Source organism: Amphiura filiformis, chromosome 19 (genome assembly GCF_039555335.1).
Source record: "Amphiura filiformis chromosome 19, Afil_fr2py, whole genome shotgun sequence".
Classification (NCBI taxonomy): Eukaryota; Metazoa; Echinodermata; class Ophiuroidea; order Amphilepidida; family Amphiuridae; genus Amphiura; species Amphiura filiformis.
Window position 1 is genome coordinate 41195495 of NC_092646.1, and position 24614 is coordinate 41220108.

Below are 24614 nucleotides of genomic sequence, written 5' to 3' on the forward strand. Positions count from 1 at the left end.
AGCATCTATGGCATAGAATAGCAATAGCTGTGATATTTATTGTATGTGTTTTATTTATATTTTCTTGGGCTGCAGCATTGTTTTGCACAATATAATATGATAATTATTGGGAACAGCACAAAGTTTCATTAGTCCAAAAAGGGTTCAAGTTAGAGTTTAGGTCAGTATTAGGGATAGGGTTAGGTTAGGGTAAGTAATAGGATTAGAGTTATGGTTAGGTTTGGGTTAAGGTTATGATAATGATTATGATTATGGTTAGGATTAGGACTTAGATTATGGTTAGGGTTTATAACTAGGTTATTGGTTTTTTATTTGTTTTTGACCCTTTGGACTGTCAACCTGCAGAGTGTTCAGATGACTTACTTTTATAAGAATAAGTGCCCATGGTGTTAATTATACCAAATACATTTTTTTTTTATTCAGAAAATTATGTAATGGAAGGCACCCTTGTCTGCAATTTCCTATTTGGACTAAATATTTATTGTAGCTTCCTACTCCCAATTACACTTTAGGATCAGTCGAAATATAAATGTCCAGATCAGAAGTTGCATGTTTTTTAAGTTGTTAATTATAAAACAATTGTAAAGTAATATTCAGATTCCCTTTTACAAATTAAGCGTACTGCTAGCCGTCCAGCGCGTATTATTTTGCACAAGGTCCAATGCACGCGCTTGACGTCGCGCGCGTATATGCGATGGTTATGCTGTCAAAGGAAATCTGAATATTACTTTATGTTTGAATTTAAATGGGAATAATTTAGGTGCAACTATAAATAATGGGCTATTCCAGTTTAAATCCATACACCACTGTAATCTCCCACACAGATGGTGTATTCAAATGGAGTCACCCATTCAGGTAACCCCATTTGAAATTCATACTCCCTGTGTGGGAGATTCAGGTCATGTCTCCCATAGGGGGTGTATGGATTGTAATTTGAATACCGCAATTCAAGAAGACAGAAAATAATTGAGAGTCATGACAAGATATAAAATGAACAGTATTGTATTATGCTGGTTTATCCAGCCTTAATCTTATCAAATGTACCACAATATACACAATATCAAATTTACAACAAGATATAAAATGAACAGTATTGTATTATGCTGGTTTATCCAGCCTCAATCTTATCAAATACACAACAATATACACAATATCAAATTTACAACAAGATATAAAATGAACAGTATTGTATTATGCTGGTTTATCCACCCTCAATCTTATCAAATGCACCACAATATACACAATATCTAATTTACAACAACATATAAAATGAACAGTATTGTATTATGCTGGTTTATCCAGCCTCAATCCCCAGGGGGTCACTCCCATTGTGGCCTGTACACCATCCGCGATAATGAAAACGCAGCGTAAAAAGGGTAGTTTTTCGTGGGTAGACACGATCGCTGCAGATCATGTTTAGGGTGTCAAAAACATGAAAAATTAGAAAAAGGGTAGCAAAATTGCAATTGCTAATATGCGGAAATGAAATTTAGGGTATAAAATTTGATGCAAGGAAAAAAATCCCTGTTTTAAAGGTGTGAAAACAGGCCTGTGTTACCATCCTTGTTTAGGGTGCTTTTCAAAAGTTGATTATCGCGGATGGTGTACAGGCCACAATGGGAGTGACACCCCCGGGCCTCAATCTTATCAAATGCACAACAATATACACAATATCAAATTTACAAGATATAAAATGAACACTATTATTATGCTGGTTTATCCAGCCTCAATTTTATCAAACGCACAACAATATACACAATATATATCAAATTTACAACAAGATATAAAATGAACAGTATTGTATTATGCTGGTTTATCCAGCCTCAATCAAAAATATGTATACACAATATCAAATTTACAACTTATACCAGGTTTACATTTCATATAGGCCTTGCCAATAGGCTTTGTAACTGAAATTATTCAGTAGAAATACATGTACAGACCTTTCTCAAGTTTAAAAAGTTATCATTAAAGTAAGTCAATTCTTCTTATTAAAGTCACAAGTTATAGAAAAGCTTAAAATCATTGTGTTTGTTTACATTTGAACAGCTGATTATTATTTTATAAAAGTTCTCACGCTCAAAGAAAGTACACAAATCAGAGTATTGGACTCTATCACTGATCTCTCAATTATGTAAATATTATTAATACATGGATTGAAGCCTTAATGTATGATCTTTTTAAATTTTTAGATTTTTTCTTCCAAAATGATAATATGCAATCATTATGAAAGTTCCCAATACAATTGGACGCGAAAAACATTGGGAATTTGCAAAGAAACAATATCATAAACTTCACCTCTATCACTCGAAATATCTCGCACTATTTGGATTAGGACGGCGAGTGCAGCCTCAGAGTTAGTCTCCTACATTATGCGCAGCCAGTTTGGTTACGTGGAGGAGCGTAACCAAACTGGTTTCAGAGGAGACTACGATTTATGAGTCATTCCGACATATTATCATAATCTAAAAATTATGATATGTCGGACCAACAGAAAATCATCCCGTTTTACTACAAATAGGGCGAATTTGACAGTTTGCTCATAGATTTAAGTTGGAACATGTGTTAGTATTACAAATATGCCAAAAAATCGGTTTTGAAAAAATAAAGGTATAATCTCAAAAAAGATCGTACATTAATTAAGGCTTTAAATTATTGTGACAAATTAACTGTACAGATAAATTGACTATAAAGAATTGATGATAACATTGACGTTTATTGATGATTCACATCTTATCTGACGGAATCTTAAATTTTGTATACATGACAGAACACCGCATGATCATGCTATAAAAACAGATACTCACTAGATTACTACGCATTCACTTTTATGTGTGAAAAGTCATCACCCAAGATATTTCCGAGTCAGAAAAGTATATAAAATTCTACATTTGAAAAACAGTCGGATACACTGACGAATGGTGAAAATAACCTACAGAATATTGTGATGTTTATAACACCATATAAGATGGTCATGCAGCCCCCTTATATGGTGATCCAACTCTTGTTTGTAAGTTTCTAAGGAAAATACATCAACTGCCATTCATCAATTTTTGTACAAGAGTGACTAGAAAATAAAAGTTTATTCGAAATTGAAGAAGATTCATACTAAAAGTATACCAAAATATACTTGGTTTTTGGTGGGGAAAATGTCAAAATTGCTCCAATCACTGAAGTAAATCAAGAACAGGTTGATAGATACATGACTATAGTAACAATTTCATTTGAATGAACTGCCAGCAGCTGTACAGTACACGATCGTATTTCAAATACAACGCAAACGCCAACCTACATACTTAAAATACTAGCCAATAACGAGTACGCATAGTGAGTTGGATTCACTTCCGAATAATGAACACACAGGCGTTCATCACACAGTGTACTCAGACTATCGTCACGCTGTTGGCAACTATGACCATTCAAATGAAATGTTTATAAAAGACACACTTAACTGGTAGAATAACATCAAATAGCATGGTTCTTATTGTCTAATCCACTTAAAGCCATATTATAACATTTGCTGAGGAGAACGCCCTCATTTTTTTTTTTTTATTCATGTTTTTACACGATTGTAATGTACTTTAGTAAACAAAGATTCTCTGCAAAAATCAAGACTTTAGGTGCTGTAGTTTTGTCAAAATCCGAGATTTTGAATAAACCGCCGGAACCGTCGTTTTATTATTACAATAGAAATATTAGTCAAACGCATATGCGATGTCAACACAGTACTACGTACATTGTACGGCGTGGGGGACACACACACACAACCGCCGGAGTAACATGCACTGGCGCTAGTAGTAAATTCCAATTTTCTTTGCTTTACCTCACTTGTTCAGCTCAAAATTAAAAGGGGACATATCTGACAGTAAATGCTAACATTTTATTGGAAATGAATACTAATCTATTTTTAAAGAAATGTTATAATATGGCTTTAACATTTCAGCAAGCACTGTATCCTTTTTCAACACTAGGTGAGAAGTGACTGCTTTTGGCAACTGACTCCAGGTGGAGAGAGGTGAGAGTGCCTCCATGAACAGAGGTGGAGGACAATATCAAATTCCTTACATTGTTATATGAGTTTCTGCAACAGGGGTCAAGAAAATCCCCAGATGAAAAGAAAAACAACTGGCAACCCAGTGCTTGAAAACCAGTTGCCAATAGCAGTCACTTGCTTTTACAATCAATTTACAAATGTAATGCAATAATGAATCACAACTCTGTTTCTGCCATGGGAACATCATCTTCTCTTTGAGTTCTCTTCTTATTATCTAACTTTGATATCCACTGGCTAATGGCGTACAAAAATTGATTATTTGGCCCCTTATTATCTAAATAATTTGATACCCACTGGCCAATGGCATACAAAAATGGATTCACAGCTGAATTGATTGGTAAAGCAAATGCTATGACCCATGCATATGTTGTGGGGGACAATTTGGTATACTCTGTTTGGATCACAATTCCCAGGATTATTATAGGCATCCAGCACATGACATCTGTGAGAACTATGATTCCCATTTTGAATGCTGTTCTCACTTCTCTCCTCCACCGGGAGACACTCATTGTCAAATGAGCCACTTTGCGTGTGTAAATGATAATGCAGAATATTGAGATATAACAAATTGCTACACTGATGCAACAAATGAAGTTGATTCCAAGAAATAAACTGATGGAGTAGTATGAAGCTAAACTGGTTCCAGTTACATTTAATGTGAGAAATGGGACATTTGTTACTCTATCACTGTCAGTTAAAGGGATGTTGAAAGGTTCCCCCTCAATATTAAAATTAATATGTCTTGCCAATGGTAACCCAATACAAACTTGAGAGAACTCAGAGTCTTCGTCGTCTAAACCAAGTGGTATAGTACTCAGTATAATGGCAATTGCCCAAATTGTAATTGTTGCTATTATTCTGGACATTCGAGTATATAGCAAGTTTTGTCGAGTGATATTCTGAAATATCCAGAACCTATCAAAACTGATCAATGTTAAGAAAAATAGAGATGCTTCACTTGATAAAACAGATAACACGGCACCAAATTTACATAATAAGCTTGTCCTCCACTTTTCAGCATGTAATGGAAAGTATGTACCAAAATGATTGTCAACTGCACCAAGAATGAGCAAATAGAATCCCATAAGCAGGTCTGCAGTAGCCAAATTAACAATCAATAGTTTCTGTTTCACTTCATCTCGTTTGGTTTTTTCTTTTGTTAGCTGCGTACATCCCCAAAATAAAACTATGGTGTTTGCTACAATTATGCATGAACCTAGAAGCCACACTGTTAATCTGATTACGTCGTTATATAGCAGTGATTCACATGATAAATATGGAGACAGATCTTTGTTGGCAGCACAGCGGGGACCATTGTCTTTATGTATGATACACATGCAAACTGCTTCAGAATCTACTGATATTGTGGTGTTATTTCCTAACTCAAGAAAGGAATCATTTGTTAATTTTCCAAGAGGATTAGTACTGAGGTCAACATATTGTAGGTATGAACTGCCTTTGAATGCATCTTGCTCTATTTGTACAAGTTTGTTTTGTCTGCAATCCAACCAGAGTAAATTTGGTAAACTCTGAAATGTGAATGCCTTAAGATAGGTTAGTTTATTTCCATACAATGAAAGAACCTCCAGTTTGAATAGTCCCTGGAACATATCCCTATTTAGCTGAGTCAGCTTATTGTAATGAAGGAACAAATTTAACAAATTTCCTAGAGACTGGAAAACACCAGTTTGTAAATTTGCCAGATTGTTATTGAATATCTCCAACCTTTCCAATCCACTTAAGGATAAAAACAGTTCAGAGTCAATATTTGAAATTGAATTGTTATTTAAATGAAGTTGTTTTAACTGTGACTGGTCATTAAATGTATTAGGATTAATTATTGTGAGGTTGTTGGAATGCAGTGATAGGATAGACAATTTATGCAAACCTTGGAATAGGTTGACATCAAGCTCTGTCAAGTGATTCTCATAAAGCCATAAATCTGTCAAATTGCTGAGACTGTGAAATATACCAGGTTTTAATTTTCTTAGTTGATTTGCATGCAGTGCTAAGATAGACAATTTATGCAAACCTTTGAATAGGTTGCCATCAAGCTCTGTCAAGTGATTCTCATTCAGCCATAACTCTCTCAAATTGCCAAGACTATCAAATATGCCAGGTTTTAATTCTTGTAGTTGATTTGTTTGCAGTACTAAGATAGACAATTCATGCAGACCTTGGAATAGGTTGACATCAAGCTCTGTCAAGTGATTCTCATACAGCTCTAACTTTGTCAAATTGCCAAGATTATCAAATATGCAAGGTTTTAATTCTCGTAGTTGATTTGTATGCAGAGCTAAGATAGACAATTTATGCAGACCTTGGAATAGGTTGACATCAAGCTCTGTCAAGTGATTCTCATTCAGCCATAACTCTCTCAAATTGCCAAGACTATCAAATATGCCAGGTTTTAATTCTTGTAGTTGATTTGTTTGCAGTACTAAGATAGACAATTCATGCAGACCTTGGAATAGGTTGACATCAAGCTCTGTCAAGTGATTCTCATACAGCTCTAACTTTGTCAAATTGCCAAGATTATCAAATATGCAAGGTTTTAATTCTCTTAGTTGATTTGTATACAGAGCTAAGATAGACAATTTATGCAGACCTTGGAATAGGTTGACATCAAGCTCTGTCAAGTGATTCTCATACAGCCATAACTCTTTCAAATTGCCAAGACCATCAAATATGCCAGGTTTTAATTCTCGTAATTGATTTGTATACAATGACAGGATAGACAATTGATGCAAACCTTGGAATAAGTTGACATCAAGCTCTGACAAGTGATTCCCATACAGCCATAACTCTTTCAAATTGCCAAGACCATCAAATATGCCAGGTTTTAATTCTCGTAATTGATTTGTATACAATGACAGGATAGACAATTTATGCAAACCTTGGAATAAGTTGACATCAAGCTCTGTCAAGTGATTCTCAGACAGGTCTAATTTGGTCAAATTGCCAAGACCATCAAATATGCCAGGTTTTAATTCTCTTAGTTGATTTGTATACAATGACAGGATAGACAATTTATGCAAACCTTGGAATAGGTTGACATCAAGCTCTGTCAAGTGATTCTCATAAACCGATAACTCTGTCAAATTGCTAAGACTATCAAATATACCAGGTAACAACACATCTACATAATTAGAATGCAAGAATAAGCTTCTCAATTTGTGTAGCCTATTGAATAAGTCAAGCTCAATCTCCACTATATGGTTGTTGTTTAACCACAATGATTCCAAGTCCAAAAGATCATCAAACAAGCCCGATTTCAACACTTCCAGTTGATTTCCATGCAAGTCTAGATTTGAAAGCCTATGTACATATTTGAACAAATTAATGCTTAGTTTACCTAACAGGTTATCATTCAAATACAACTCTGTCAAATTGTCAAGCCCAACAAATGCATCATCTTGCAAGCTGGCTAGATAATTATTTTGCAATGACAAGATAGACAGGTTCCATAGTTGTTGAAATGTTTGATGTAACAGCTCTGACAAGTCATTGTCATCAAGCCATAATCCGCTTAAGTTCTGAATGCTTTCAAATATTCCTGTTGGTAAAATAGCTAGATTATTTCTTCTCAAGTTTAAGAAGGAAAGTTGATATAATGTTTGGAATGGGTTTCCCTCTAATGTTGACAGCAGATTTGCATTCAGATTCAAAACTTGTAAGTTCTGTAGATCATTGAATATAGAAAGATTCTGTGTGCTGGTTGGTACTGATGTTATTCTGTTATGTTCTAAATTTAAAACTTGCAAACTAAAGAGGTTGTTAAACACCCCAGGAGTGAGTGTGGACAGTATATTTCTCTGTAGATAGAGTTGTTGAAGGGACTTGAGTCCTGAAAAACCATTACCTGGTAAGCTGTCAAGTACATTATCAGAAAGATCAAGCACTTCCAATAACTGAAGACTGTGAAATGCTCCATCAATGGTTTCTATCTTATTGTGAGAGAGGAGTAGGTATTGGATTGATGACAGGCTTGCAAATGCTCCATAAGAAATGTGAATCACGTTTCTGTCTGAAACATTTAATGCACAAGGAATTGATGGGTCATAGATTTGCTCATAAATCAGAAGGGTACTTATGTTTACCAGTGGGCAATGGATTTCAACACTTCTATGATGGATATGACTTTGGCATTGGGGTGGAATCGCAGGCATTTCTGTAACATATACAAATTCAGGTAAAGAACCTAATGTCCTCAAGTTATACTCCTTACATGTATATGTGGTGTTAAGTGCATCATTGTTGGCCAGAAGTTGATCAAATGATGTATTAAGTGGGCTCACATTGAATACGCTATCGAAAGTGTCTACCATATTACAGTTCTTAAGACTACTTATATTACACCAAGAGTATTCATTATCTAGTTCACTTGTTTGGTTCTTATTCATACTTCCATCTTTGTTGTAGTTAAACAATGATATGTTCAATACTGTTGATGCTTTAATGTTCATTACCAAGTTCTTACTAGTGAATTTAATGCCACAAAGTCCAGGTTGTACTGTGAAACCTATAATATGATCACCCCAGCATTCCTCATGCTCATCTGTCGTGATGTAGAGGTACTGGTACAAAGTCCATTTAGATGATTGCAGGATGTCCAGATGTAAACCTTCGTCTGATGGGGTAGAGACTGATATGTTGCATGGGTCTGACTCTTTGGTTGTGATGAGTATGGATGAATCTTGGGTCAGGTCGATGTGTGTCAGATTGGTGCAGAGGATAGTTGAATTTTTCCATTCATTTCTGGAATGTAAAAGAATGGAATGTCTTACGGTATTGGCAAATTTTACCCCTTCCGGTATAAATAGGTTTACAGAACTTGTACATACTAGATTGGATCTTTTTGATCAACCTGCACATTTTGCCCAAATTGGTCCTATTATCTATTCCAGCTCCAGTGACACCTCATTAATTTCATGGACCTTTGGATGCATTGAAATAGGTTTTGGCATTTTACTACAGGGCTGTACTAGTTTTCATGCCCCTTCAGTGAAGATAGGCCTAATTCTACCCAGGCAAATATGCATGAGGTGTTGCTGAGACTGGAACCAATAATAGTTGCTAATGCTATATGCCTTATAACTATCCCACCAGCATGTTTTAACAACTTAAAAGTTGCCTGGATATTTCGATTTGGTGAAGGGGGATAAAGCAATATATGCTAGGTGTCCTTGTGTTCCTTCTGTGTGCGTGTGTAGGTGCGTCCCTCCGTTTGTGTGCCCAATAACGTGATATATCTCGACCTACATATGTGACGTCCTATGTCAGACACTTTTGGGCAGGATCGTAAATGGAGAAATAGCCAAATATCTGCCCGGGGTGATTTTTTTCACAATTTGGGTTTGTTGCGAATTTGTGAAGTTATTTATGTTTAAAATATTGTCTGATAGTTTCAGATCGGAATATAACTGGCATCTTGTATTTTTAAAGACATTTTTCAAGGTAATTCACATCTCGATCCTGAGATTGATTCAGTATTTATACATTCGCATTACCTACATGTAATGGCATGTGTGATCGGTCAGGGCCAGGCATAAACAATGTTAATGCCTAGCTGCTTTAGTGTGACAATTTCGGTATGGGGAAAACACAGAAAAAAATTGTATATTTAGGAATGTAACATGTTATTTTTATATTATTATTTGATGACTAGGCCGTCAACCGGCTTTCACAGCTCGTAAAAACAGACTTCCTGTTTGGGTGGTTGGTGGAAGATTTTAATAAGTTTGAATAAATTATCTGTAGAGACCATATTCACCAATCATGAGCTGGCGTCAAATTTAGGCGATTTAACCCCAAATGACTGTGACATTTGTTTTCTCGCTTCCTTGGTCATTCCCACCAAATTTTATGTACCTTACACAATGTATGCCGATTTAACCCTGGATGACCCCAAACTGACCTTGACATTTTTTGTCTTACTTGGGTGGTCGTCCCAACCAAATTTCAAGAGCCTATGACGATTTGACCCCAAATGACCCAGACATTTTTTGTCTTGCTTCAGTGATTGTTCCCATCAAATTTTACAAATGTGACACAATGTATGGCGATTTGACCCTGAATGACCCCAAACTGACCTTGACATTTTTGTTGTGTTTGGGGGGGGGGGGCGTTCCCACAAAATTTCCATTAGCCTGCAACAATCTATGGCAATTTGACCTCAGATGAGCCCAAACTGACTTTGATATTTTTAGTCTCGCTTCAGTGGTCGTTTCCACCAAAGTTCATGAAGCTGTGACAACCTATAGCAATATGACCTGGATGGCACCAAATAACCCCAAACTGACCTTTGACATTTTTTGTATCACTTATCTAACCAACAAATATCTCAAGAATTATTGTTTCAAAAAGGCCTATAGTTAATGCAGCCTCTACATACATACCATACCTCTTATTAAAGCCCCCTTCTAATAGACCCCCACCATTTTGGAACATGAGATCCCCAATTTGACGATATCCATGTGTGCGTCCATTGTTAACGAACCATGTTATCAGTATTTGTAAAAATACCTTAGCAATGTTTTTAATGCTAATTATCATTGTAAAATAGACCTCTAATTAATAATCCCCCCCCCCTTTTTTGGGAAAATGCAACGCCTGGGGGCATTAATTAGAGAGAATACAATGCAATGAGTTTTTCTTTAACATAATTACGTCTAGAACAAAGAACTTTAGAACAAAGCACTGTGCAATATTAAAAAAGTAATTAGCCATGTTAAAAGTAGCCCTGTGCATTTACAATTCTACTTACCCTCCATCTGCTGAAACAAGAAGTTGTCCACACCACAGTAATTGGAGAAACACAAATACATAGTGAAATAGGGAGGCAAAGGCTTGCCTATTTTGCAGAAAATCCCCAGCCATATTTACTCAAATTTCAGCTGCAAAGATATGGTTGAAGGAGCCACTGGTACTCATGTTCGCTTTGGAAATTATACTAAGTACTTCACCAACTTCTGATTTATACTGGTTCAAATTATTGTTTCAGTCCGGTATTTGTTGGAATAAAAGTAACAAGTATATAGTTCTTGACACCGCCTTTAATGATGACACAACACCAACTTCTGCTGTATGCAGACTTCTGATAAATACTGGTACAAAGAAATGCTTTAATAGTCCAGTATTTCTTGCAATAATAGTAACAAGTAGTTCAGGTTCTGTGGAAATGACACCACCTTTAATGATCACACAGCACCAACTTCTTACACTCTATGCAGACTGCTGATAAAAACTGGTACAAAGTAATGATTCAATCTGGTAGTAGATAAAATTTGTTCGAGCATTAACAATGCTACACAGTCCTTTCAACTGAAAACTTGTTAATAACGTAGCAGATCTTATAGTGTGTATGTGTATATATAGTGACTGGGAAAACCCATTCAAGTCCAAATACATTTTGGGACACGGATCAGTAATCTAATAGAAATGTACTTGACAAAGCCTGTTGCAAACCTCCAAAACAGTATTGTATAATTATTATTATTATCTGAATAAAATTCATTTCCTTCTGCCAGTAATATATCAATTCAATTGTCACCAGTCATGCATGCGTTGATCAATACCAGGAGAGTTTAGTCACCTGGGTTTTTCCCCTCAAAATTCCGTATTTAATGTTATGCCCTGTTGTATAAGATTTGTTTCTTGCTTCCTTATATGAAGACATACATGTACAAGCACCCCGATATCACACATACAGTGTGTGCCAAAAACAACTTTACCCAATTTCAGAGGGTGGTTGTTTGAATTATAGAAGAGCTATTCATGATAATGTTACATATTCTAAATGTATATCTTTCTAAGAGTATGTGATGAAGTAATGAAAGCAAAAGAAGCTAAATTAACAAAATGGTGCTAGTTTTACGTCAGAGGGTCAAAAATCACTTTGTCCACACGTAATTCAATGGGATTTGTCCGATTGCTAAGAGTAAGGCATACATATGCGTTAGGCATACATGTAATTAGTTAACACGTTTGGCTTATCATTGAAAAGTGATGATTGTTTTATATGCATGAAAGAAATACAATCGATTTAACCCCCATTTACTTGTCATGTACTCGAACTTCACTCCTGTCATTGACCAACAATTAGCATAAAAGTTACACAATTACAAAGGTTTTATCTGGCACAATTTTTGAATTTTAAATAGGCCTTCATGCGTTTTGTGACTGCGTGGCTTATTTCTAAATAGGTTTGTAAGGTGCCAAGATAAGGCAATTCACAACACAAGAGATGACTTTTATGGCAGAGGCATACTTGATTAAGAACAGAAAGCTTTTTGGTAGTGCAGCGACAATTTCAGATTTTTTCCGAACGTAAGATCACACCGAAACCTACCATAACTCTACATATGAACAACTTTCATAACCTCGGAAGTGTGATGAATAGATGTAAAACACAGAACTCCAAGAACTGGTCGTTCAGCTGCAAATATTGCAGCGGTTCAAAGGGACTTGCAGCTAACCCCAGAGTCAATTGTCGACGCGCAACAATTTGCGAACATACCACGAACATAATAACTTCAAACTTTCTTGTAGATAACATTTCGTAATGACAAAAAAATCAGGTCTGAGGTTACAATTGCTTTGCGCATATTTGAAGAGAATTGTGTTTATCTTTGCAGCATGAAAGCTGCATATCATGACGAAATATCATAGCTTGACATTTAAATTGTTCATGTTTGATTTATTTGATTGTGTTCATGGTGTTATATAAGACTCAGTACACGGTCGATCTTACCGTTCCGATGTTGATTAAGATACTTCTTGCATCGATCCCGAGATGCGGAAAAAACCAATAGTCATTTTGTCCCACATAAATGAATAAATAACAAAAACCCCGATCCCCGAGTGGACTCACCCATTCGGTGACGTCACACGATAATCACCCTTATCCTCCTTGGTTTCTAGATGAGATAGGCGTGTGGATTTTTCTTTACCAACGCTAAGTATCATTACTAACCAAAGGACGAGATATACAGTTTGTTTGTTACACCTGAGGTAAAAACCAACCAGTATATTACGCTAGGGAGATAGTTTTGACGACATTTTTCGGCTAGAAAAGTGACAAAAACGATCCAAAAACTTAGCTTGTATGAGTGTTTCCGTTAGGTATCACGGGACACACGTTTTCAAAATGGCCGCCTTAGGGCGCCATTTTATTTTTGTTCTCACGTAAAACAACTATAGCAGACTAGTAAGTTACAATAGATGTTTGTACAGTACTGTGTATACATGTATGGTGAGTGATTATCGCTATGTTTATGGTGTGCTCTATCGTTATATCTTTCAGTGCACGCGTCTGATGACGAGTTACTGCTAAGAGTTCGGTGGGTTTCGAAGGACCAGCCTGACAAATCTATAGCAAAAGGTTTTCAGTTTTTCATCCCTTTGTACATATATTTTTATATCATACCACTACATCAGCGACAGCCACTGTGCGTGTGGGTCTGTTTATTGGGCTTGAGCTTGTGTTCGGGGGTAGTGCTATCGCTCCCGATTACTACAATGTCCAGGCCTTGTCAATCATGCCCTTCCCTTGTGGCAGAGTGGGACCCGCATCCACTCTGCTACACCCACAGGGATTGCTCTAAATCGAATAAGTGTGCTTCTTTTTGCATAGGCTTATCGGACATTCACTTGAGGATTTAGAAAGTAGCGCTCGTTTGGGTCTTCGACACAGACAGAAGGCGAACCAAGAAACAGAAGCCTACAGGTAAGATTGATATGGTAGGTACTAGCGCGGCCGGCAAGGGCCACGCTAAGGTAACCTCTGGGGCTCCGGTCCCGGGCAAGCAGGCGGACCCTCCGGGGACTGCTAGCGAGCCCGAAGGCCTAGCAGCCAGCGAAAGCACTGACATAACGCCTAAGCTAGTAGCAGGCAGCAGGGCGGCACTTGCCCTAACAGGCGAGTACCAGTCTACCAGTGAGATCTCTAGCGAGTTTCTTGCAGGTGGACACCCGTCTATTGCTGGCGACGAGCGGGTCTAGCACCCGCGAAGTAGCGGCGACGGACAGTATGCCAAGGGTACCCGGGCTTGCCTGGGTTGAATCCTAGCATACAGCGTGCGAACGGACCTCCGGGCTTGCCTCGGCCGGTCTGTAGCACGCAGCGTGCCAGTGGAACCCGGGCTTGCCTGGGTTGATCCACGACGCGCACACCTTTCGCTCCCCGCAAGGTCGAATGAAAACGTGCATGGGTTTAGCAGAGAGCGATACCGGGCTAACGCTTGGTGTAGTCTTAGCAGAACCAACTGGGGTTGTCACACGGCAGCGTTCCATGGCGGGACCGCCGAGTGATGCCCTGGGCCTTGGAATGGCTGCCGGCTGTCCTCCGGGACTGGCTAGCGGCTATACCGGGGTTGGGCTCGCAGTCTCTCACGGGACAGCGACCCAAGTGCAAACGGTGGCAGCTACCGAGACGAGCTACGGCCGCCACACACAGCGACCTTGGGCGAGGCTCAAGAGGTTAGGGTAGGTAGTTTGAACAGCCTGGCTGATCAACAACCCACTTATGTCCTCGAGAGCCAGCAGAGCGTGGGTGATCCATTACAGTTAATGGGTCGATTACCCTCTTAACCCCAGACGGAGACAATGAAACGCAAGGAACCATGAATTTTTGGTCTACTTATTGGCCATCAGGATAGACAATAATTTATTTCATATAAATTTGCAAAGATTCCAGCCATTACATCATTAAAAGCAAAGGGTTTGTACACAACCCTGAATCAACAAGGATGCCTGGGATTCCAAGATGAGAGCAAAACAGCTCGACCCAATTTTGTTCGACAGTAAACCCAACTGAGGAATCTGAACCCCAAGGCAAATCCAAAAAGGAAAATCAGAAAGATGGGATTCCAAGATAAAAGTAAAATTACTCAACCCAATTTCTGTTCAACAGTAATTACCCTACTGGAGAATCCGAATCCCAATCAAGCACAATCAAAAGGTGAACTCCAGAATAAGAGTAAAATTACTCCACCCAATTTCTATTCTACAGCAAGCGGTGCTGAGGAACGTGGTGCTCACACAAACCCAACAAAGGGGTATTTATAATGGCTGGAATTTTTCAATCAATTAATTTTCATTCTGTGATTAGTGCATACAAACAGTTGCTCGAAGGTTGGCACCTTGGAGATTCCTCGAGGTAATCCTACCTGGAAGAAATACAAAGACTGAAAGAATGAATGTGAAAGAATATTAATAATGGATATAGGTATACAAGTGCATATAATTGGACGATGTAAGCTAAAATAAAACAAACATCTCCATTTTTCTTAAATATTTGACTTGTTTTTATGGATTAAATAATATTAAACAGACTTGTAAAATCCTGGTTGAAGTGTCTTTCTTCTGTGTGGATTCCTTTCTATCTGTTAATTTTTCTAGAAGACAAGGCTTTTGCATTAGTAAAGATGCTATAAGCTGATGCTAATTCCTTTGCTGCAGCTATAAGCATTATGATAAAATTTAATATTATTCCATTAAAAACTGACCGAACATGTCAGGAGTTTATAAATTAATTTCCACTTGTTGTGTGCAAAAGTTCATTTAAATGTATTTATAGCGCTTAGTCAGCATGCCCAACGCATGCTATATCATGCAAAACAAAAATTTTTCTTGTTTTCCTCATTCATGTAAGGAAGACAGCACCTGTTTTTATAGACAGACTATGATTTTTCTTGAATAGCTGCACTTGCTTAAATTATTTTATTAAACCCAAAAAGCTCCCCTTAAATTGGGAGTGGTGGGTGGGAGTAAAAATTTTCCGTCTATCCTGACTGGAATCCAATAATGCAATGAATTAAATCGCGAATATGACGACCTAGCGCAATTGAGAGAGCAGCTCTGATTGGTCAAAGCACGAAAGCGTCATAGAGCCATGGAAACCCCATGCAAAATCTGACCCGGAAATGATCGCGACCTAGCGATATGCAAGAGCAGCTTTGATAGGCCAAAGCCCAATAGCGCCAAAATCTATGAAAACCCCCGGAAAAAATGACCCGATGACCGAAATGTTCCGCATGGGGTCAAAGTTGTTTTCTTACTGTTTCACGTTAGAAAACTTTATTAACCCCAGACGGAGACAATGAAACGCATAAGGAACCATGAATTTTGGTCTACTTATTGGCCATCAGGATAGACAATAATTTATTTCATATAAATTTGCAAAGATTCCAGCCATTACATCATTAAAAGCAAAGGGTTTGTACACAACCCTGAATCAACAAGGATGCCTGGGATTCCAAGATGAGAGCAAAACAGCTCGACCCAATTTTGTTCGACAGTAAACCCAACTGAGGAATCTGAACCCCAAGGCAAATCCAAAAGGAAAATCAGAAAGATGGGATTCCAAGATAAAAAGTAAAATTACTCAACCCAATTTCTGTTCAACAGTAATTACCCTACTGGAGAATCCGAATCCCAATCAAGCACAATCAAAAGGTGAACTCCAGAATAAGAGTAAAATTACTCCACCCAATTTCTATTCTACAGCAAGCGGTGCTGAGGAACGTGGTGCTCACACAAACCCAACAAAGGGAATTTATAATGGCTGGAATTTTTCAATCAATTAATTTTCATTCTGTGATTAGTGCATACAAACAGTTGCTCCGAAGGTTGGCACCTTGGAGATTCCTCAAGTAATCCTACCTGGAAGAAATACAAAGACTGAAAGAATGAATGTGAAAGAATATTAATAATGGATATAGGTATACAAGTGCATATAATTGGACGATGTAAGCTAAAATAAAACAAACATCTCCACACAAGTTTATTAGGAATGGAATGACTGAGAAACTTGCCAAAATCCCCCCCCCTCCCTTTAAAGCTGAAAGCTGGAAATTACTCTTTTCGCAAGAATCTCAGTGCACCTGGTGGGTAGTGTTTTGAATTTGGCTGATTGTTAAAATGAACTAGCGCATTGGACATATTTTGTCTTAATAGAAGTAATCCAAAATCTGAGGGGTGAGTACAATCATACTTGTAAATAGGTCTGCCATGCAAGTTATGTAGTTTTGACGCTTGAACACCCGGAATGCACAATGACATAAGCATTCTCTCCAAGCTTTTCCCTACAAATTTTGTGGGCCCATTTATTGATGGTACGCATAGCCGCTTTTCCTGCCCCATCAATTGACTCTTCTGGATAGCCAAGCCGGAGTAAAATATCTGACCATATTATGCGCGTGTTAGGCAATAGAGCTCTCAACCCTGTTAAATTTTCTTCAACCCTTTGACGAATTTCCCATAATGGGGACGAAAAAATATCATTGGTGCCCACATGTATTATAAGCGTGGTCGGTCCGGCCCGCCGGCGGATTTTTTTCATTCTGATCCCGCGGCCCCCGAAATCTACACAATGTCCGCCTGGTAAGCCGTTCCACAACACTTTGCCCCGCCATGGATTTGGACCTGGTCTTTTCCCTTTCGTTAATAATGGAGTCGCCAATTATCCACGTGCGCATATTTTCTGTAACAATAAATAGCAAAAGAACCAGGAAACAGCAGGGCAAGTATAAAGACACATAATTATTATAATTCACAAGCATGTAAAATTCTTTATCCACTGTCCTTTTTTCCGATCTAAAATTTCTGTAAAACTAAAAAGGCAAAATTAACACCTTTGTTAAACAGTCTCTGGAACAATTTGACTGCCATTATATACTGTCCCTTCCGACATTGTCTGGAGTAGCTACTCGGACGACGCTGCAAGTAGATACCTGGGGCTAGGGAAAAAGACAGTATAATATTAGGTATTAATTAATTTTATCTTACTTTTTTACTCCACTTTATGGAGTTGATTGGTTTGTAGGCCTTGCAGGAAATTTCCTGAAACAAAACACAGTTCTTATTAATTACTTTCCACATTAAATTTCTATCATTGTTACCGAGTAGTATACTCTAACAGCCATAGCGCAGGTAGGATACCTGGATGCATTATAAATTGGCGTTCTTTACCTTATTTATCCACTTAACTTCCAAACTTTTGCATTGACTGGGTCCTATGTCCCAGATAGTTAATTGAAATGAGGAGGGGTAAGATTTTCTTTGAAATCTACATGCCACTAGTAACGATGCTCTGTGGTCTTATGTACACTTGAAAGGCATCCGATTTCCATCTTCCCATACATTTTATTACTTCATCTGAAAACCCACTTGAAGCTGCTGCAGTCGCTGCACCTATTCTTAAACTATGGGCGCTAAAATATGTGGGGCAAAGGCCTATCAATTTGATTCCTCTTTTAACATACGTGTAAACTGACGTGATGTTAGTGTTTCTTTATTGAAGTGAATAAAAAGTGGACCTTTTCCTACAGGTCGTGACTTTAGGTATTCAACCATTGCCTTTACTGGACATAAATCTGCAATAGATGAACTATCAATCTTTAACTGTGCAGTCGCTCCCCTTTGATCCGTCTTGGACCCTCGAATTGTAATTAACATGCTTGACCCTGAAACTTCTACGTCATCAACTGCTATGACTCGAATTGTATATGTCATGATTGCATGTTTTTGAAAATTCTCCTATTCACAAAAAAAAAAAAAAGGCTACCAAAATGCTGCCTTAAACATTTCAGCCTCGTACATCGATTTGCATATGGATGTTAATTTATTTATAATTCCTTGAAGAATCACTGGACTAACTGGAAGCCTAGCATCCTCTCGGGGGTTGTTTCTTCTACACCCTTCTTTCAATTTTTTTATGATTTTATTATCTGATGGATCCTGCCACCCATTAATCTTATGCACAAACGCGAGCGCTGAAATGGCCTGATTAATTGATGAGGGGCAAAACCCTCTATGGACAGGAATGCTATGAATGCCGAAATATGCTGTGAACCTACTGGCCAGCATTGATTTAACTGATACCGAGTTCTGAACATGATGAACTTTTCTACACTTCTCTTATAAGCCACCCACGTCCCTGGAGCCATTGACGCTTTTAACAGTCGTTGTGATTCTACATTTAAAGATTCCACAGAAAACTTGGCACCGGAGTGCTCTCTGGTACTGCTGTTGGCGCTAGCTGTCTGAACCTCCCATCTGAAATCGTGAAAGAGCATCAGCGATGTTATTCTGCTTGCCTGGGATATGCTTTGCATAAAAGGACACATTTGATTTTAAACATTGCAAAACAAAGAATCTTACTAACTTCATGATTTCGGGCATTTTGATGTCTGTTTATTAATGATCCTCACTACCGGACTGTTGTCTGACCTTATTAGAATTCTTTTTCCTGCAAGCTGTTTGCCCCATAATACCACTGATACTAAAATTGGGAAGAATTCTAGCCATGCTATGGATCTACTTCTGATTGATTCATTTGGCCATTCACCTTGAAACCACATGCCTTTTAAATAACCCCCCTATCCTACTCTGCCACTTGCATCTGTAAAAAGCTGTATATCGGTTTCCTCGGACCAAGCTTGTTCTGGAATCATCACTGATCCGTTAAAGTGCTCTAAAAATACCACCCACATTTGTAAATCCTTCTTAGCGCCTGCCGATAGTTTCAGTTTACACCAAGGCTTTCTAATGCCGCATGTGAGATCAATTAGTCTGCGTAAAAATGCCCTTCCTGGGGACACTGCTTTACACACAAAGGATAAAGACCCTATTATAGACTGCAATTCTTTTAAAGACACGGTAGATGCCTTTAATGCATCCTGAACTTTCTTCTTTATGTCGTCTAGTTTGCTTTGTGGAATAGCTATCATTTGCTTAACAGAATCAATTTCCAAACCTAAGTAAGTCAACTTAGAAGTTGGGCCCACTGACTTTTCTTTGGACAGGGGAACTCCCAGATTTTCACACACTTCCTCAAATTTTGCCACTAATCGCGCACAAGATATTTGACTTGATTCATGAGCTACAAAAATAAAATCGTCACAATAATGACTTACTCTCTCTGTTGCTGCTTCCTTTTACCACCCATTCTAAAAATGTAGAAAATTTTTCAAACAAAGCTGGTGAGCATGAGGCTCCCATGGGTAACGCCTTATCAACAAAAAATTCATCTCGTACCTTCATACCTAACAGTTGAAAATCGTCTGGATGAACGGGTAATAACCGGAAGGCTGACTCTATGTCAGCTTTAGCCATGAGGGCGCCCTTCCCAGCACTGACTACAATTTGTACAGCGGTGTCAAAGCTTGCATATTTAACTGTACACATTTCAGGATCAATACCATCATTAATTGAATTACCTTCTGGAAATGAAAGATGTTGGATTAATCTTACTTTCCCAGGTTCCGATTTTGGAATTAGGCCTATTGGAGATACTATAAGATTTGCAATGGGTCTTTGATAAAATGGACCCGCAAGACGTTTTAGATTGACTTCCTTCATTAATTTTGTTTTAGCCATGATTGGGTCAGCTAATACCGATTTTAAATTTGGAGAGTCCCTAGCACACCAGTCTCCCTGAAAACCTAATTTGAAACCAAAAGTAAAACCTTCCCTAATATCTTTGCTGCTTTTTTGTCAGTGTATAGTTTCAATAATGGCATCAGCTTTTCTACTTTAATTGGTGATGGATATTTGCAGCATAGGCAATTTTCTTGAATAGTACACATTGCACTTTTACTTGAATTGTAATTGGCTTTGCATCCCAGATTTTTTACACTGGAGCATTCCATGGCCAAACTCTTGGCACCTTTGACACTTGTGCACGTATGGGCAATTTTTTCGAGCACATGATGATTGCTTGTTGTAGAGATAGCAGATTCCTTTGCTTCTCCCTTTGAACCCAGAGGGACAGCCTGTGATTGCTCTTGAATTCTAAGTTGGGGACGAAACCCCCAGTAAGACCCCTCTTTGGCGCCAGGATGATGTTGATGATGAGCGATTAAATGGGGATTTAAATTCACTCTTTGAAGCTGCTACGTATATCGCCCATAGCTCACCGTCAATTACTGACCATGATTGTTGAGGTCGAGACTGTTGTCTCATCCAAATTGTTGGTCATATGACCTCCAACCCCAGCCCCCAAATCTATGTGCTGCCGTTCTAATAATTTCAGTGTACTTCAGAATTTCCTGTACCCTGGTTGGATGTGCTTGTAAATAAATTGCACTGTAAATTAAGAACGCTGATGTCCAAGAGTGGATTGAAGTAATGATTAATTTGTGCTTTGTGCTTTTCCAACAAATCTGGCCCTCTTTGTCAACAGATAGAGACATGCCCTTATCATCATCTATGAGATTGCTCGATCGCTTTTATAGAGCAATTGAGCCAAATCTATATATTCCCCATTAATGATCTTCGTTTTCATAGTTTGGGGCACTGAGCTTCCTAATGGGCTACATATTGATGTCAAAGGTGTAAAACCCAGCTGTTGCTGATAAATATTATCTGCCATGCCCGCTGTCGGATTGTTTATGAAGTCCGAGTGAACAGGCAGGTTGATTAAAGATTGAGCCATTGGCGTAAATGTGCTTGGGGCCCCCGTATTACCTGTACTACTCGACCTATTCTGCATTGGCACACTTGTACCCGGTTGAGCCATTGTAAAATTTGATGGCCCCGGATTACTCGTAAATCCTATTTGTGCTTGCATCGGCCTATTTATACTTATAGTTGACTGTTGCCCAACATTGTTGTGGGTCGATGTCCCCGCCAGTGGGTTATTAACCTGCATATAATTTCCACTAACTACATTACCACTGCCTGTATTATTAGCCTGTCCTATTGGTACATTGTTACTATTATTCACAAAACTTGCCCATGTTTGTGCTTGCATTGGCAAATTAAACGATGATTGTGTTCCCGAAATATTGCCATGGTTTGATGCTACTGGATTGTTAGCATGGACATTATTTCCGACTACCTGACCAAGTGCATTTTCTACGCATTGAACCTGAATTGGCATATTGCTACTACTAATGCCCGCATTATTATTATTAATCATGTGTACATCTTGCCTTACTATTTCCATACCTGCTAAAAGCCTGTCTGCAACTGACAACGGCTGACCTTGATGTACTTGATTTCCCAACAACTCCTGGTGTTGCCCCACCGCTGGTGGTACTTGCACTTGTGCAGCTGGTACTTGTCGTTCCAGTTCAGGTTCATGTACAACTTGATGAGCGTCATGCTGCTGACCTACATGTACGTTTCTACCTTGACCAACGGCAGCGACTGGTATTGGTTGCTGTCGTGGATCATCTCGGCTTGGTCAGCTATGGCCACGGCCTGGTCATCCCCTGGTATGGCTTGATCGGGTTCATTTTGTACTAAGTTCCTAATTGCGTTAGCCTGGGCTCTTGTTTGTCTAACGTTACTGTTCACTCCACTCGATGAAGTTGAAGCTGCATTCACGTTCATTCGGCGCAAATTTGATGGCTGTTGTTTTGATTTTCTTTTTGTCGTTTGCCTTCGACCCATGATATCAGCTATTACAGCTTGTTACGTCGTATTTGATGCTGCTAATATATATAGCAAATTTAATTTGATTTTTCCAAAGACGATTGCAATTATAAAAATTGTAAAACGATAAGTAAAAATTTTCCGTCTATCCTGACTGGAATCCAATAATGCAATGAATTAAATCGCCGAATATGACGACCTAAGCGCAATTGAGAGAGCAGCTCTGATTGGTCAAAGCACGCAAAGCGTCATAGAGCCATGGAAACCCCATGCAAAATCTGACCCGAAATGATCGCGACCTAGCGATATGCAAGAACAGCTTTGATAGGCCAAAGCCCAATAGCGCCAAAATTCATGAAAACCCGGGAAAAAATGACCCGATGACCGGAAATGTTCCGCATGGGGTCAAAGTTGTTTTCTTACTGTTTCACGTTAGAAAACTTTATTATGATCGATCACTATCTATTCAGCGGAGCATGGCTCCATTGATTGATACTGCCTATTCAGGTAGCGAGGTGACTGATCGAGGGTATACACGCTCAGCTACCCGTGATACTAGGCAAGCTCCTTCTAGCCAAGGGACAGCCAGTATAGCGGGGTACCCATACACACGGCTTGATCCTCTAGCGGGGAACGCTGTGAGGCATGGGTACAGTGGTACGCAGCCGGGAGCCCTACCGGGCACCTACGCTACAACCACGCAGGTACCGCAGTACTCGTCCCGGTTGCCACAGTCTCTGTGGCAACAGGGGAGGCGGTACTGGTACTACCGCTTCCATGGGGTTTCCCTGGTGGCGGATCCTTTCAGGGTCAGCTACCGACAGGGTATGCCCGTGGTATCCGCCGCAGGGTGGTTTCTTCCACGGTCTAGCACCGTGGCACGTGCCGCCTAGCGATGGGCAAGCAGTACCACCAGCTGTTACCCAGGCTGGGCGGCGAGTGGCTAACCCTGATACAGCTCAGGGTAGGCCGCGCGCGCTGCTATGGCTAGGGCGACAGCAGCGAGAGTGTGCGGATCCCGGGGTGCTATGGCTAGCATCTCGGGGTCTGGCGGGAGTACTCCCTCTTCTGCTGGTGTTCAGTTGGCTAGCCACACGGTGGCGACACCTCCCTGTCCACCTTCAGATGCCCGTCGTCAGATCTCGTCCTCATCAGAGAGTGAGTCAGAGTCTGAAGGCGAGGGAAAGGAGTCGGAAGATGAAACCAGTAGCGACTCACAGTCTGATGAGGCTGTGCAGATAGCTTCAGGTATCCTTCCCCGCTTCCCGTGAGGAACTTCGCTAGCAATGGTCTGCCTGCGGACACCGCTGAGGTGATGAGCGGTGTGGCCCAAGGTTTGGGCCTGGCTTTCTCTCAGGAGGAGGCCGTTCAGGAGGACCAGGGCATCTTTCAGTAGGATGCCCAGCTAGCGCGTCCACACAAGGGTCGCCCTTGCACTTGCATTCCCGGCGGACCTCAAGGGTAGGTTTCGTAGGGCTGTCAGGCTCGCTGGAGCTTCGAAGCCTACAGGTAAGATTGATATGGTAGGTACTAGCGCGGCCGGCAAGGGCCACGCTAAGGTAACCTCTGGGGCTCCGGTCCCGGGCAAGCAGGCGGACCCTCCGGGGACTGCTAGCGAGCCCGAAGGCCTAGCAGCCAGCGAAAGCACTGACATAACGTCTAAGCTAGTAGCAGGCAGCAGGGCGGTACTTGCCCTAACAGGCGAGTACCAGTCTACCAGTGAGATCTCTAGCGAGTTTCTTGCAGGTGGACACCCGTCTATTGCTGGCGAACGGCGGGTCTAGCACCCGCGAAGTAGCCGGCGACGGACAGTATGCCAAGGGTACCCGGGCTTGCCTGGGTTGAATCCTAGCATACAGCGTGCGAACGGACCTCCGGGCTTGCCTCGGCGGTCTGTAGCACGCAGCGTGCCAGTGGAACCCGGGCTTGCCTGGGTTGATCCACGGCACGCAGCACGCTTTTCGTGCCCCGCAAGGGTCGAATGAAAACGTGCATGGGTTTAGCAGAGACGATACCGGGGCTAACGCTTCGGGTGTAGTCTTAGCAGAACCAACTGGGGTTGTCACACGGCAGCGTTCCATGGCGGGACCGCCGAGTGATGCCCTGGGCCTTGGAATGGCTGCCGGCTGTCCTCCGGGACTGGCTAGCGGCTATACGGGGTTGGGCTCGCAGTCTCTCA

The 24614-nt window shown here is 40.0% G+C and overlaps 2 protein-coding genes across 2 annotated transcripts in view; one reads left to right on the forward strand and one right to left on the reverse strand.

Annotated features, from left to right (window-relative positions):
- The window catches only part of LOC140141312 (mitogen-activated protein kinase kinase kinase 7-like), a 122252-nt gene that overhangs the window by 45598 nt on the left and 52040 nt on the right, over nucleotides 1-24614 (forward strand). The window lies entirely within an intron of this gene.
- LOC140141626 (uncharacterized) lies at nucleotides 4210-11157 on the reverse strand. Its single transcript, XM_072163537.1, has 2 exons — nucleotides 10821-11157; nucleotides 4210-8812 (listed from the first exon to the last, which is right to left on the reverse strand). Exons 1-2 carry the CDS (start codon nucleotides 10931-10933, stop codon nucleotides 4210-4212), a joined length of 4716 nt encoding a protein of 1571 aa, XP_072019638.1. The 5' UTR covers nucleotides 10934-11157.

Excerpts from the sequence above, each read along its gene's own strand:
- LOC140141626 (XM_072163537.1), bottom strand. The coding sequence starts at position 10,933 with ATGGCTGGGGATTTTCTGCAAAATAGGCAAGCCTTTGCCTCCCTATTT. Across the intron at positions 8,813-10,820 it reads CTTGTTTCAGCAGATGGAGG|AAATGAATGGAAAAATTCAA; the intron begins GTAAGTAGAATT and ends TTTACATTCCAG.